At 41.5% G+C, this 14,846-nt stretch overlaps 1 protein-coding gene across 1 annotated transcript; it reads left to right on the top strand.

Annotated features, from left to right (window-relative positions):
• Positions 1 to 4,138: 4,138 nt before the first annotated feature.
• Positions 4,139 to 14,579, top strand: LOC308318500 (acidic leucine-rich nuclear phosphoprotein 32 family member D-like). Its single transcript, XM_080768076.1, has 7 exons — positions 4,139 to 4,343; positions 10,609 to 10,758; positions 11,327 to 11,449; positions 11,822 to 11,981; positions 12,405 to 12,529; positions 13,016 to 13,076; positions 13,433 to 14,579. The coding sequence occupies exons 1-7, from the start codon at positions 4,290 to 4,292 to the stop codon at positions 13,519 to 13,521; spliced, it is 762 nt and encodes a 253-aa protein (XP_080624202.1). The 5' UTR covers positions 4,139 to 4,289; the 3' UTR covers positions 13,522 to 14,579.
• Positions 14,580 to 14,846: the final 267 nt, after the last annotated feature.

Raw genomic sequence — 14,846 nt, 5'->3', positions numbered from 1 at the left:
TATAACAACAAGATCATAATATTGGGCAAGTCATTCTGTTCTGCCCACAAGGATAACCTGGTGACATGCACAGTGATCTCCTGACTCAACAAAGACCTTTTCCCAAAATGGAGGAACAATAATACATTCTTAATGTAAATGTTCTCTTTTTGTTTGAAATTGTTTTTGAAATGACCACTGATGATGTCATCACATTTTGGAACCTTGTCCACATTCCTGAGACAGATCCCATTGTAAACATTTCTGACAGACACACACACACGCATGCACTCACGCACGCACGCACGCACGCACGCACGCACACACACACACACACACACACACACACACACACACACACACACACACACACACACACACACACACACACACACACACACACACACACACACACACACACACACACACACACACACACACACACATCCCCCATGGTATGTTTGGATTTATCACTCCCTCAGGACTCATTATGTTATCATGATCACTGTTAGTTTGCTTTCTCTAACCAAGGTTTCTCTCTCCTAATGCAGTGGTCTAATGCAGTGGTCCTCAATCCTTGTTTGGCTTCAGTACCTTTCACTGATTCATGAATATTTTTCTTTAAGGCCTATTGCTTTTCAAGAGAAAATAATAATAATATTATTAATAATAATAATAATAATAATAATGTATATATTATGGGGGCACGGTGGCATAGTCGGTAATGCTGTCGCCTCACAGCTAGAAGGTCCTGCATGGGTTCGATTCCAGCTGGGGACGATGTGGGCGCTGGGGGCGTGTTCCCTCCTCTGTGCCATCAGTGCCCATACCCGAGGCGGGGTTGGCGAAAGGGCCTTTCTGTGTGGAGTTTGCATGTTCTCGTACCCTCACAAAAACATGCAGTAATCCTGGTCACTAAACTACCAGCTGGGGCGCCTGATGGAGGGGAAAGGAACTGGTCGGATAAGGTGTTCCTTCCACGCGCTACGTCCGGCCAGGGAAATTCCCCCCTGTCAGGTGAAAATAAGCAGCTTGGACTCCTCATGCATAGAAGGAGGCATGAGGTCAGTCCGCTGCCCCCCCCAGGTTGGCAGAGGAAGTGTAGCACCCAGGATTACATTAGATAATTGGCACTGGGTGAAAAAACTGGGTTGCAAAATCGTGGGATAACAATTTTGAAAAAAGGTATTGCATGTATAGTGTCTAATGTATAGTCTACTATACACACGCACGCACACACACATTTGTGCTCTTCAAGTTCAAACATACTAAAACAACTTAAGCGCTACTTCTCGTAGGATGAATAGTGGAAAGATCTGCTATTTTTTATAAACGTTTTTGGGTCTTTTTTGAGCATTTATATAATGACACACATTTTCTGATTTTGTGCAACATGCTTAAAATGTACTTTCTCCAAAGAAGGCCTCATTCTGGACCCTGTGTTGGGAAACGCCGGTGACCCTGCCTGCAGGACAAATAAAGGCTGGCTGGGTGCTGCATGGTATAATATGGATATAAATTCAAACGACTGCCTGTCTCCCTGTCTGCTGCTACTAGCTAGTAGCTTCTTGTTCATGCCTGCAGGCACTGTGCTCTGGCAAGCAGAGCTGAGAGATGTATTCATGTTTCATTCATTCAGCACAGTGATTCCCAACCTGTGGGTTAGGGCCTACTGGTGGGCCATGAGGATATTGCTAGTGGACCACCCAAACAATTGGCAAATCATTAAGATTTTATTGACAATATGAAATTATAAAAATAATGGTATTTTTTTTGTTTGAAACCTTGAAAATTAGTTTTCATTTTGATACTGATGAATATAGAAACCTAAAGTGTATGTTCGTTCGTTCCATTATTATCTCTAAGGCCTGGGTTTTGAGTGAGGTTTTGAAGGAGAGGAGGGAGGGGGGCATGTTTGAGGTGGTTGGGGAGTGCATTGCAGAGGGATCCTATATTGTGTCTGATCCAAGCCAATCAAACACAATAGGAATAGATGCAATGATGAATTAAAATAATGCTCTGAAAATGTGATCACTGGATTTAGCTGAAACTGCAGGTGAGCAACATTACAGAGTTCTGTGTCTCCTGCCTCTAGAACTGTTCAACAGACTGGACATGCAGAACAGCATCGCTGCTGCAGGGATCCAAATATTGTACTATTAACTCCAATACACTTATTTGACATATTTAGTTACCTGCTGAATTAGATGATTAATAGTTAATTAGTGATACATTACACGGAATAAAAATAAATCACATATCAGGGAAACCTGGGGGTAAATGTTCAGCTCCAGAAACTAAATGCTGAAAACATATGTTGTGTTGGCTTCATTCAGATTACTATCATTCAGATTAGAATCACTAGGTGTACTGATCAGTTGGAATCATAGACTGTGGGGTTGGAATCTGTAAAATGTCTAGTAAAATGTCTCTGTACTGCCATCTACAGGTTAACAATAGAACAGAAATATTGCCTATTTCCAGTTTTCTGGACATACACTTACAGTAACATAGTAGTCATATATCTCTAATACTATAGTGCCATCTGCAGGACAACAACAGACTCTACTTCAACTCAGAGACAGTATACTGGTGGAAATTAATCTAAAATAATGTTCCAGGCAGTGGGCCCCCCATCTCACCTGCTATATATAGTACTGTTGCAGTGTGTGTGTGTGTGTGTGTGTGTGTGTGTGTGTGTGTGTGTGTGTGTGTGTGTGTGTGGGGGGGGGGGGGGGGGGTACCTTGTGCAGCGTGTGGAACCGGCACGTTGCCTTAATAGTGTGAGATTTATAGATTTTGGGGCATAAATAATATATTATAAGCTTTTTATCAAGAATTGATCAATGTCACCATGGTCCACATACTGTACACTGTACAATTTTTTTTCTTCCAAAGGGGCACATTGCTGTCCAGAGGGCAAAGGGCAGTGGCACCCAGAGCCATAGAGTAAGACAGAGTTACGCAAACTCTGTTCACTTCATGGGGCCATAGACTTCTATTGAGCATGGGGACAACCGGAAGTTTACGGAATGCATTGGAGTCCATGAACCACGTGACCGGGCTGTTTTCTGCCGCCTCAATATCGCAACTCTTGTATTAGCCATCAGCAAGCTGAGTCATCGCCGAACAGTTGCAGCAACAACTGTTCTCTACAAAATGCACACTCCCAAGTCCCAACTGTCCAGTGGACCTCAAAGCACTATACCTCAAGCTCACACCTCAGGACATAAGGACATGGAACAGCTAGCCTTCCCCCTGCGGTTGTTGGAGACATTACATCTAGCAGTGTTCACGCGTTCAAGAATAGGCTGAACAAACACCTCCTCAGTATGTGACTGCAATCCCACAAAGCTCAAGGACTGTCATTCATCCAACATTTAGTTTAGACATAGGCTACTGTACGCCTGACTGAGTAGCTGCAGATCATTGATAGGCTCTTTATTTTTCTCATAGCCTGTATCTGCTTAAGCTTAAAAAAAAAAAAAGATGGCTCTGGCACCACCTAGTGTCTATCTGTGCATGCCACTGCCACTGCATTTTTTTCTTCTGTAGCCAAAATTTTGGTTGTCAAATGCGGAAGTGCAACCGAGTGCTCAATGTTAAAAAGCCCAGCTGCACGGGGTTTCCCGGTCATGAATCCACGGGTCCGCCTGCAGTTCACGCTCCAACCATTAGGGCCAAGTGATTCAACACTGGAGAGCCTCATTAGGGGCTTGCTTGACCTGGATTCTGTGGAGCTTTTTTTTTAGCTTGTGTTGTTGTGCCCCTCTTGAGCAGACCTGTGACACCTGGCGGCTGGCGACAACGTCTGCGTTAATCGATGCCTATTTGAAAGTACTGTATGTGCTTGCGCCCACACAGGCCTACAGGCCTGAAGCCTTTATAGTCTTTATTATATACAGTCAGTGTATATAGGCTATATGATATGATGATGACGTTATGGCGCCAATGATAACAAAGCGGGGGCGTGTGTGAAGTTTGAAAGTGTCACATCGTCCTTTCTTATTGGCTGACACATATCCAGGCCTCTTACCACAACAACCAATAGGAGAGACTCTTTGCGTAGAGCGTACCGATTGGGTAGACGCTCGGTGAGCGGCACAGCTGCTGGCCAATGAGGTGACACAATACCCAGGGGGCGCGGTTCCAGGGAGGAGGTTGTGGCCGAGCTAACATGGAGGTTTAGGGGAGATACAGCACGAGCTGCCGTTCAGCCAGGAAGTCATCGTCGTTTTCACTTTGTTTTTTTATTTTTACAGTTTAAGTTTAGATTCTCTGGGTGGTTTGTTTTTCACTGTTTTTAAAAGATGGACATGAAGAAGAGGGTCACCGTGGAGCTGAGGAACAGGAAGCCCGCCGAGGTATTAATTCAACTCAAAACATTTATTTATTTATTTGAAGGGGAATTTTTAAGGTGTTTCGCCGAATTGTGTGACATGTGGAATCATGTTACTCGCCAGGGGGTCTTCGTTACATAAACGGTGTCAAAAAACGTCACATAATGGACAGAACTGGTTCAATGTTTAAGGTTTTTGTTTTGCAAGAAATATGTATTAGATTTGTATTACACTTCATGATGTGTGTCCAAAACGATCCTTTTATACAACTGTAAAAATTCACCTGGAGTCACAACATCATGTTGGTCACTGTTGTCTGTGTAATACTCAAGAAGGCTGCAGCCTGTCGTCCCTGGCGGGAAGCCTGTCTGGTGTCTGACTGTCTTTCTGTCTTGTCTGTATGTCTGTCTGCGTGGTGACAGGTTTTAGTACTTGAGCACTTTAATTTATGTATGTCTGGTGAAGACACGCACGTGTTAAATAGCTGCTTGGTAGTATGGCAGCAGCTAACTAGTTTCACACCCAGATTCGTGGCCTGTCAAATTCTGTGTCTACAGGGGTCAGTGTTGACATGAAACCCCATCATGTTTTATTGTAATTAATTTGTCAGATTCAGCAGATTATTGCCAGTGGAATTATGTTAAATGCAAGATTAAATGGAAATGCCCTTTCTTAAAATTTGATCACAGATGTTTTGATCACATGATCTTGAGGCACCCAATACAATTTACTGTAAACTTGTGTCTACAAACTGCACAATTGTTAGCATAGAAACTCACCAGCTGGTAACTGCAGCAATGCAAATGAAGAAGCAAAGAAATATGCTTACCAAAACAACCACACATTTCTATTCATCACAAATTATTTATACAGTCTACATTGACAGCTACACCACATACTCCCAGAAGGCTTTTCTTTGTAATGTGTGTTCAGCTAGTGAAAAAACTAAAAAAAGACTTCTGTCCATAGAGTTAGACCATTCATTCATTCATTCATTCAACCTTTTATTTAAATTCTCTGAGAGATCATTGGTGGAGACCCTTATTTACAATGATGCCAAGATTACATATTACAAGAACAACAAATAAATTAAAGAATAACAACAATTAGTTACAACAATCAGTGTAAGGGTAATGCATGGTTATTAAGTATGTTCCTAAAATGACTCTTGATGCTAGGATGTTAAGTTTAAGTTCTTCCAAGTTCAGATTTGGCAAAAGGAATCAGGAGGCCTAGCCAATCACTAAAGCGAGTTCCAATGCGACTATGTTTCTGATGTAACATGGATGAAATATATGATGGTAATTTTTCGACCAGCGCTTTATATATGAAGAGGTGCAAATTATTATTGCGTCTTTCAGTCAGAGAAGATTAGCCCACATTATCATACAGGGTACAGTGATGATGAGTGTCACCAGTAATAACAACTAAAATCATCGTATATATCTTCTCTGTCGGGTCGCGTGGAAACCTCATGTCCAAAACTGTTGCTTTTCATGATTCAGATAAAGAAATGGCAAAAGTAGCAGATCTGCTACTTTTGGACGGTAATTTACCAGAAACACAAACCGGGTGGTCGGGCGTAGCGGTCTGGGCACCTTGGCTGGTACTCCAGTCTGGCAAAGTGCCACAGGTTCGACTCCCGATCCCGTCAGCCTTTACTGCGTGTCTCACCCCCCCCCCCCACCCAATCTCTCTACCCATTTCCTGTCAGCCTACTTTCATCTATCCCTCTATCATTCATTTTTTATCATTTAAATATGGAGTTATGCGGTTTCTACCCGACAGCAACAGTATATAAATTATATATGTACATGATTGGCTGCATACAATGCTCTGAGTAGACAGATTGCCTGACACCCACACAACTGGCCTGACACCCACACAGCTGGCCTGGGCCAGGCCCAGGACAGAAACATGTGCATCGGCCTTCAGTCGCATAATACATTGTATACAGGACAATTGTATTGCCCCCAATTTGGGAGGGTGTCAGAGATTATTCACATTAACAAAATACAATTTCAGCTAGGTATCTGTGTGCACGACTCCTGATGTGTGCCTACAGGGTCTGAACATTAACACCTGCCAGCGCCAACAGTAACACATTGGGTTGATTTTCCTGTTCCTGCAGGATCAATCTGGCTGCATGCCATTTCCCCTCTCCACTTACAGTTCAGTCGCTCAGTTTCTTGCTAAATTTCCCACAGCCTTCAGCTTCTATGTGATTAATTAATTTAATAGAACATTAAAAAAACTGTCTTTGTTTGTTTTATCCCTTACTTATTGTGCTTCACTGGACATAATTATCTACCGTGTCTGCCCCCAAAATGACAGAAAAGTTAAAAAAAATAACAATTAATTTTAATTAGCTGGCATTGTATTTCACTATTCTCATTGGAAAAAAGGAGTTAGGTAGTAGTCGAACAGACAGACATTGATTATGTCAAGGTTGGGTCTATATAATGTGTTACTTATAACCACATTCATAATGCACTTATTATAAGGCATTATACATTATAAATCTTTATAATTATTCATAACTTATAACAGACATGTGTTTCACTGAGCTTATATTGCATTATGACCAGCACTTATACTTATAACTAAGCAGTAAGCATTGTTATAAGTTGTCCTATAATATAGGACCTATATGATCATACAAAAGTGATTATAATGCATTATAGACCCGACTATTATGGCCCGCCCTTATCAACCAGTGCCTCCTGGCTCTGTGATAAATCCCCCTCTTCTCTATTACTCCTCACAGAAATCTGCCTGACAGTGCCTGTCATTCCACCTTGCACCAGGAAATGAAATGGGCTCTACAGGATTTTCTCTTTTGTTAATCTGTGTATACTGTATATAAATAAACATTCCCTATCAAATATCTTAATTACACCAACAGGCTTTCACCGTCACTCATAACTTCGTCCTCTTGGCTACTGTAGTGTAAATGGCAATCAATAATCTGTGATACATCTCCCCCTAGATATATCACTGATATATGTTTTCACTTTTCAGAGCCATTTTAGAACAAATGAAATGTTATGGTTTCTTGCCATGTCATGTTGTCTTTAGTATGCATGAAAAGGGGAATTTCCCTAGTAGGACTCAAACTCGTGAAAAATGCAGCTCTACAAGCTCACAACGTGTTGCTATGCGCATAGCAACACGGCTACTCTTTTTTTTCATATATGAAGTTCTTAACTTCTTTTGAAATATCTTTGAATGAAAATGTTAGATTTATACATTTATTTTCCTCCATTAATCTTTATAATTAAACTGGATATTTATTCGCACACATAAAAACATGTCCGTGACTCAGTGTCTTAGACAAACTGAGTGCTATGATAATTTTCTGGGGACTGAATGGTCTAATGCAGTACAATGTAGATTATATATCCTGCTACCCTAATAGACAGGGGTACATGAGCACCTGGCCGTTCATTCGTGCTCTATCTCCGACCAAGCCACACTTCCACCACACATCTCTCTATGCAAAATAAAACCTGCACACTCCCACAAAAGACATAGACTACATTGCATTCGCCAAAAATGTCTTCTTTATGGTTTAAATATTACTTTTCTGAAACACGCTATTCTTGCTCAACCTCAACAGCCTACGTCAGAATCGTCATGTTGGCGTCTACTACGCCAACTACGTTCACTTAATGGGGCCAGTCCTTCACAGTGACACACGCGTTAGATCAACCACGCGACCGGGATGGTTTCTACCCCTCAATGTCGTGCCTACTCTACACTGCCATCCCAAGTCCCCTCCCCCTTTCACTGCTCCTGTGTGTGACCTGTGAACTACTCTCTGACTGCACTAGCATCCATCTTGCTTTTGATTTATATGTGCGAGGTGGAAATGTAATGCACATAAATTAATTATAGGTCCAGCAAGCAAATCATGATTGTCTGTTTGTGCTCAATAGGTCACCATCACATTCCGATTTTAGGTGTTGTGTTTTGTATGACATTTTGGCCAGTAGTTTCATATCTATCCTTTGACCAACACAGACCATGCTAACGGTGTTAGCGCGTTAGCATCACACAGCTTACAGCGTCAGTGTTGCATGAATACTTTCAACCATGACAATGCCGACTACTTTTGCTACACACACTTCCCAAGGATTATGGAGATGTCTTTATTTATTTTTTAAGGTTGAGAAATTAAATAATTATGGTCGTTTCTAATCTCAGCATTTCACAAGAGAAAGACGTGGATGCCTTTCGCTGCTGTTGCCATGTCTCATAGAAACAAGTAAATAGGTCTATAAAAATAATCCCAAAATAAGCGCATATAACAGGGGTCTGTAACCTATTTTAAATGAAGTGCCATGTTTTCATTTTCTAGATAGTGAGTCAGCCACAAGCTCACATCACAACAATAATCCATGTAATAATCACAATAACAATACTAATAATAATAATCATAATAATAATAATAATAACAATAAACTTCTTTGTAAACTCACTCATTTACAAACAAGCTCACATCAGAACAATAATGCATGTAATAATAATAACAATAATAATAATAATCATTATAAGAAAAACAACAATAACACTAACAACAGTACAGTAAAGACGTACAGTAAAGTACAGTACAGAGGACAACATTACAGTACAGTGCAATACTAAGGAGTGCAGTACAGTATCCTGCTACCCTAATAGACAGGGGGTACATGAGCACATGGCCGTTCATTCGTGCTCTATCTCCGACCAAACCACACTTCCACCACACATCTCTCTATGCAAAATAAAACCTGCACACTCCCACAAAACATATAGACTACATTGCATTCGCCAAAAATGTCTTATTTACTGTTTAAATATTACTTTTCTGAAACACGCTATTCTTGCTCAACCTCAACAGCCTACGTCAAAATCGTCATGTTGGCGTCTACTACGCCAACTACGTTCACTTCATGGGGCCAGTCCTTCACAGTGACACACACGTTAGATCAACCACGCGACCGGGATGGTTTCTACCCCTCAATGTCGTGCCTACTCTACACTGCCATCCGAAGGCCCCTCCCCCTTTCACTGCTCCTGTGTCGCCAACTACGTTCACTTAATGGGGCCAGTCCTTCACAGTGACACACGCGTTAGATGAACCACGCGACCGGGATGGTTTCTATCCCCTCAATGTCGTGCCTACTCTACACTGCCATCCCAAGTCCCCTCCCCCTTTCACTGCTCCTGTGTGTGACCTGTGAACTACTCTCTGACTGCACTGTAGGCTACTCACTCCACCAACAACAAAGACACAAACAACAACGACTCATGCTTGCCACCGCCAACTGGACTGGAATATACTCTGCCATCACCCCCCCAAAAACACAATATGTCACGAAGAAAACGCAGCGCACTTTCTAAATACACGCGTGCCTCCAAACATTTGCGAGCCAGTCGCGCAAAACAAACCCAAACAGGTAAATCACACAGCATGTTGCATCCTTCTCAATGTTTCTTGCTTAATCGTTCGTTTGATTTATCCATACATCGCCCTGTGTGTGTGTCGCGATCCACACATCGCTCTGTGTGTGTGTGTGTGTGTGTGTGTCGCGTCGCCCTCCAGCTGCAATTGCGAGTGTGCGCTGTGTGCAGGGCACACTACTGAGTTTAAAAACACAGCTGAAACATGAAGTGGAGTCTGTCAACTCCCGCAACTTCCTTCTTCCCATATTGCGCTGCAACGTAACTAGGATTCAATTAATCAATCCAACAACTACATTCGTTGCCTGTTCAATCTATCATCTTTTGTTTTACTGCCCATTATATGAAGCATTAACACATGTATTATTTTGTAAAATGACAACCATCTGTGCAGACTTTTTCTGGTTGGAGGACTATGAAAAACTGGAATTATGTTTTAGGAAAGGTACTTTTGCTTTGGCAGACTTTTTATGCAGGGCGTGGGAAATAAGGCAGAATCTTTTGTTTGTGTAAAAAAAAAAGGGAATATCAACAAAACATATCTGTTTATTGTACACAATGCAATATTGAATGCAATGATATGGTGTGTCCTGTAAGCCCATGTGGGCTGGGCGCCTTTGGTGCATGACACAAAAATAAAGAAATCTATCTATCTATCTATTCAGGCCCATTCAATTAATCTATCACTACATTAGTTGCCTGTTCAAAACTAAACTACACTTTATGAAATCATTGTCAACTCCCGCAATTTCTTTCTTCCCATATTGCGCTGCAACGACACTGGGATGAGGCCCCCGAAGGGGGCCGAAATTCTAGTAGATCTAATTGGAGACTTTATTTTCAGATAGTGGAGATGGTTGTGGATAATTGCCCTTCGACAGACGGTGAGGTCGAAGGATTGACGGACGAGTACACAGACCTTCAGCTGCTCAGTATGGTCAATGCAGGACTCAATTCCCTGGCCAAACTACCCAAACTGCCCAAACTACGCAAGGTAACACATACACACACGCACTATAAGGGTTGTCCCGATCACGTGATCGGAAATCGGGACATCACTAGTATCAATATTATATCCATATCATATTAGGCTGGATATTGTCTGTGATTTTGGATATTGTACTATTGTGATATGGCATAAGTGTTATATAAAACAATTAAAATAAAACCTTTTATCTTCAAAAATGTTACTTTTGAGGATTAAAATTCAAAAGTAGCAGATCTACAAGCTAAAAACACGTCGCTTGCGAGCTTGTTTATTATACTTTAGATACTTATTTTTGTTTTGTTTATACAAGTGCAAGTGCAATATCTGTGTGTGTGTGTGAATGTATTGTATGTAATGTATGTTGTAAAAAATATTATTGAAAAAAAAAGAAATCTGCTACGTTTGATATGTTGGAATTTGAATATTTTTGTTTGACGCTGTAGCATGATCAAGTAGGGCGTTAATTTAGGGTGGAAAACCCCACCCCATTTTAGAAAATGCCCGACCGCGGCGATATGTTGATTATGATGCATTCTGTTGTATTGAAAGTATTTTGTTGTTTGTACGTTAACAGTTGGAGCTGAGCGACAACACCATCACCGGAGGTCTGGAGACTCTGGTAGAGAAATGTCCCGACCTCACCTACCTGAACCTGGGGGGGAACAAGGTCAAGGAGCTCAGCGCCGTGAAACCACTGGTAACCAACCAATCCCTGATCAACATCTTTTACTGGCCATTCACTCAGAAATGACCTCATTAGAGTCAGACGTACTGTATTTATAGTCCTGACTCCTGGTAGGATAGAAACCAATGGTCCTGGAGGTTCCTGTGGAGCAGGGTGAGATACCACTAAATATATAAAGATATGTTATACTAGGGGGGGGGGGGGGTTAAAATAGTGAAAATAGCTCATCTACAAGTATACAGTAGCTTGCTTAAGCTTGTAGATGCTCTCTTTTTAAAGTATTTGAAAATATCATAACATTTTTCAACACAAATGATTATGACGATTTTATTAAAAGAAAAAAATGCAATTAGAAAATTATGTAATAATTGTGTGTCCCTGCAGCAAAGCCTGAAAAACCTTCGGAGTCTGGACATGTACAGCTGTGAGGTGTCCACTCTGGAGGACTACAGAGACAGCGTGTTTGAACTCCTGCCCCAGCTCGTCTTCCTGGACGGATACGACCAGGAGGACAACGAGGCTCCTGACTCTGACGAGGACAATGGTGAGGCACATTTAATTTGATTTTGTCCTGTCCGAATGATCGCGTTCGTGATCAGTTAATTAACTAGTCTTGTGGTTCTCAATGTGGGGTCCAGGGAGGGGGTTCCAGGGCGTCCCAACTTGCATTTGAGCCACTTCATGTTTGATGAGTTGGCTATTCAAAAATAGCAGTTCCACAAGCTTGCAGTGCGAGCTCGTACATACAGTACATCTGCTATTTTTCAATATTAAAAAAAAAAATGTTGAAAGTATTGCCCCCCCACAGGGCAACTTAAGTGATGAGGATAGGCTATAGGGTAGGCGGTCCTCTGCCTTGACGGCGTTGGGATAAACTAAACGTGTTCAGCATGAAAGGATGTTACAGGAAAATGGCAGTGTGACAGCGGCCTAATGGGTGTGTGTGTGTTTCATGGCGATGATGCAGGACCCCACGGACAAAACGACGATGACGACGACGATGATGAAGATGATGAGGATGACGAGGAGGAGGGTTCTGAGGAGGAGGAAGAGGAGGTCGGTCTGTCCTACCTGCTGAAAGAGGGGATACAGGTGAGACAGTGCTCTCAGCATACCCACGTGTTTCATGTTGTCAAATCGTTCAGTAGTTGGGGTTGATTGAAAATCCCATCCTGGTCAAACGTGGAAGTCGAACGACACGGGAGCGGAGACGATGCAATTTCATAAAATCCTATAACATGGGAGCGGATGGGAGCTGTTTCTTTGCGATCACGTGATTTCCTGGTAGAATGTTTCAATGAGAGTCAAACGGTGACTCATAGGTTAGCAAAGAGCGCCATCTAGCGTAAACGCCGAAAACACACAACATACGTTGAAATGCGTCCTTGGCAGTGTTCGCTTTGGATTGACATGCATCCAAATATGTTCTCGGCAGAGAATGAGTTTTAAAACGGATCCACATAAAGCCACACTGTTTCTGTGTGTGCGTGTTGAGAGCTAATCTCAACCTGCTGGCCCGATCTCCACTCGGATTTTAAGATTTTAAAATGATGAATGGTGTCATTTTAATTTGATCAGGATGAAGAGGACGATGATGACTATGTAGAAGAAGAAGAAGATGAGGAAGAAGATGGAGTTGGTTGGTAGACCTTTTACTTGCACTGATTACTGCTGCTAATATTAATATTCCTAGTACAACTGTTAATAATATTTGTGTTACTGCTGCTAATATTAATATTCCAATACAACTGTTATTACTGCTGCTAATATTAATATTCCAATACAACTGCTGCTAATATTAATATTCCTAGTAGTACAACTGTTATATTGTATTACTTGCTATTTGTATTACTGCTGCTAATATTAATACTCTTATAGGTCTACTGTAAATCACCATATTTCAATACTCCTGTTGAGGTACTGTTATAATGGCAGAACATAGCTGTGGTCTGAAGTGTGTGTGTGTGTGTGTGTGTGTGTGTGTGTGTGTTTCAGATGAGGAGGATCAAGGGGCTGCAGTGCAGGGCGAAAAGAGGAAGAGAGACGCTGAGGATGAAGGTGACGATGATGAAGATGATGAGTGATTAATTTAACACCACGCCTCCCCTACTCGGCCTGTCTGTCATTCAGGTTGTCTGAACGTCGGTCAGTCTCTCTGTCTGCCTGTCTTTCAGAATGTCAGACAGTCAGCGTCGAGCCTGATTCATATTTTGTCGCGCTATGGCTTCTCGTGCCGAGAATAGCAACCTACCTTGTAGGTGTCTGCTATTCTCTGACCATTTTCGTTAAGAGACACCATCGCACGACTAAGCAAAAATTAGGCTTCCGGATGTCTGTCTGTCTGGCAGTCAGTCTGTTTCCTATCTGCTAAACCTCGCCTCTCTTCTTTTTGACTGAAGCCTTGTACTAGTGCCGTTGCTTCTAGTAGAACCACTAGAGTGCTACCGGTTGGAAATTTTATTTAAAGCTCTACTATTATAGATATATTTTAATAAATTATTTAAAAATAATAATTGGAGTTTACAAAATGTAATTGAACCTGCTGTGCATAAGTTAGGTTCCTTATGTTGCACTCACACACTGGCAGATGCAAAAGATACGAAGATAAAAAGCTACACAGAATATCTATCTTTGTAGCTGAAGTTGAAACCAACACAACTTTTTGTAGCATTGCAGGTTTTGTAGCAGCTATAAACATCGGCTGTAGCTTTGTATCTTCATGTTTCTGGCTTCCAATGAAAAAAGAACAGTAGCCTGTATCTTTGTAGTTGCCCGTGTGAACGCAGCGATAGTTAAACATGGAGCTACGTTTGAGGCGTTTTGGTTTAGCAGCATTTACAGTAGCTGTCAGATGTTGTTCAATTCTTACATTGTGAAGTTGTTCCGTCATCTCCATCCCGGGAATTCAACTAGCAACCAACCTCTCCCCTACAACCCTCCCCACACACACACTTTTTCTAGTCCCGTTTAAAACCCTGTTTCTATGACGACATGTAAATAGAAGTGGTGTCATCTTTTCTGTGTAGTATTTTTCCCCCCCTGTTTTCTTCTGATATGGTTTTAGTAAATTGTTCAGTTGTTTTGGGGTTGTGTGTTGTTATAAATATCTGAGTGTTTTTTTAAATAAAAAAAGAGAACTGAATTCCGATTTTGTGTTTGTGAACTATTACTTTTCAGGATTCACTTGTGGATCTTCTACTTTTGTGTGATGCTGTAGTATGATCAAGTAGTAGGGACACAAAAAACACAAATTAAGTGCTGACGATATATTTTCAATGTGAAAATAACTATAATATAACAGGATATGTACTCACCATCCATAAAAATGGGTCTGCGACCCACTGTTTGGGAAACACTGCTTTAGGCACTGTACAAATGACATGTCAGATCCATCAGCAAAAAATACAAT

The sequence above is a fragment of the Protomyctophum bolini genome (genome assembly GCF_963924005.1).
Source record: "Protomyctophum bolini genome assembly, chromosome: 7".
In the NCBI taxonomy this organism is placed as follows: domain Eukaryota; kingdom Metazoa; phylum Chordata; class Actinopteri; order Myctophiformes; family Myctophidae; genus Protomyctophum; species Protomyctophum bolini.
This window is presented reverse-complemented; position numbering and strand designations above follow the sequence as displayed.

Excerpts from the sequence above, each read along its gene's own strand:
- LOC308318500 (XM_080768076.1), top strand. The coding sequence starts at position 4,290 with ATGGACATGAAGAAGAGGGTCACCGTGGAGCTGAGGAACAGGAAGCCC. Across the intron at positions 4,344-10,608 it reads GGAACAGGAAGCCCGCCGAG|ATAGTGGAGATGGTTGTGGA; the intron begins GTATTAATTCAA and ends CTTTATTTTCAG. Across the intron at positions 11,450-11,821 it reads TCAGCGCCGTGAAACCACTG|CAAAGCCTGAAAAACCTTCG; the intron begins GTAACCAACCAA and ends GTGTCCCTGCAG.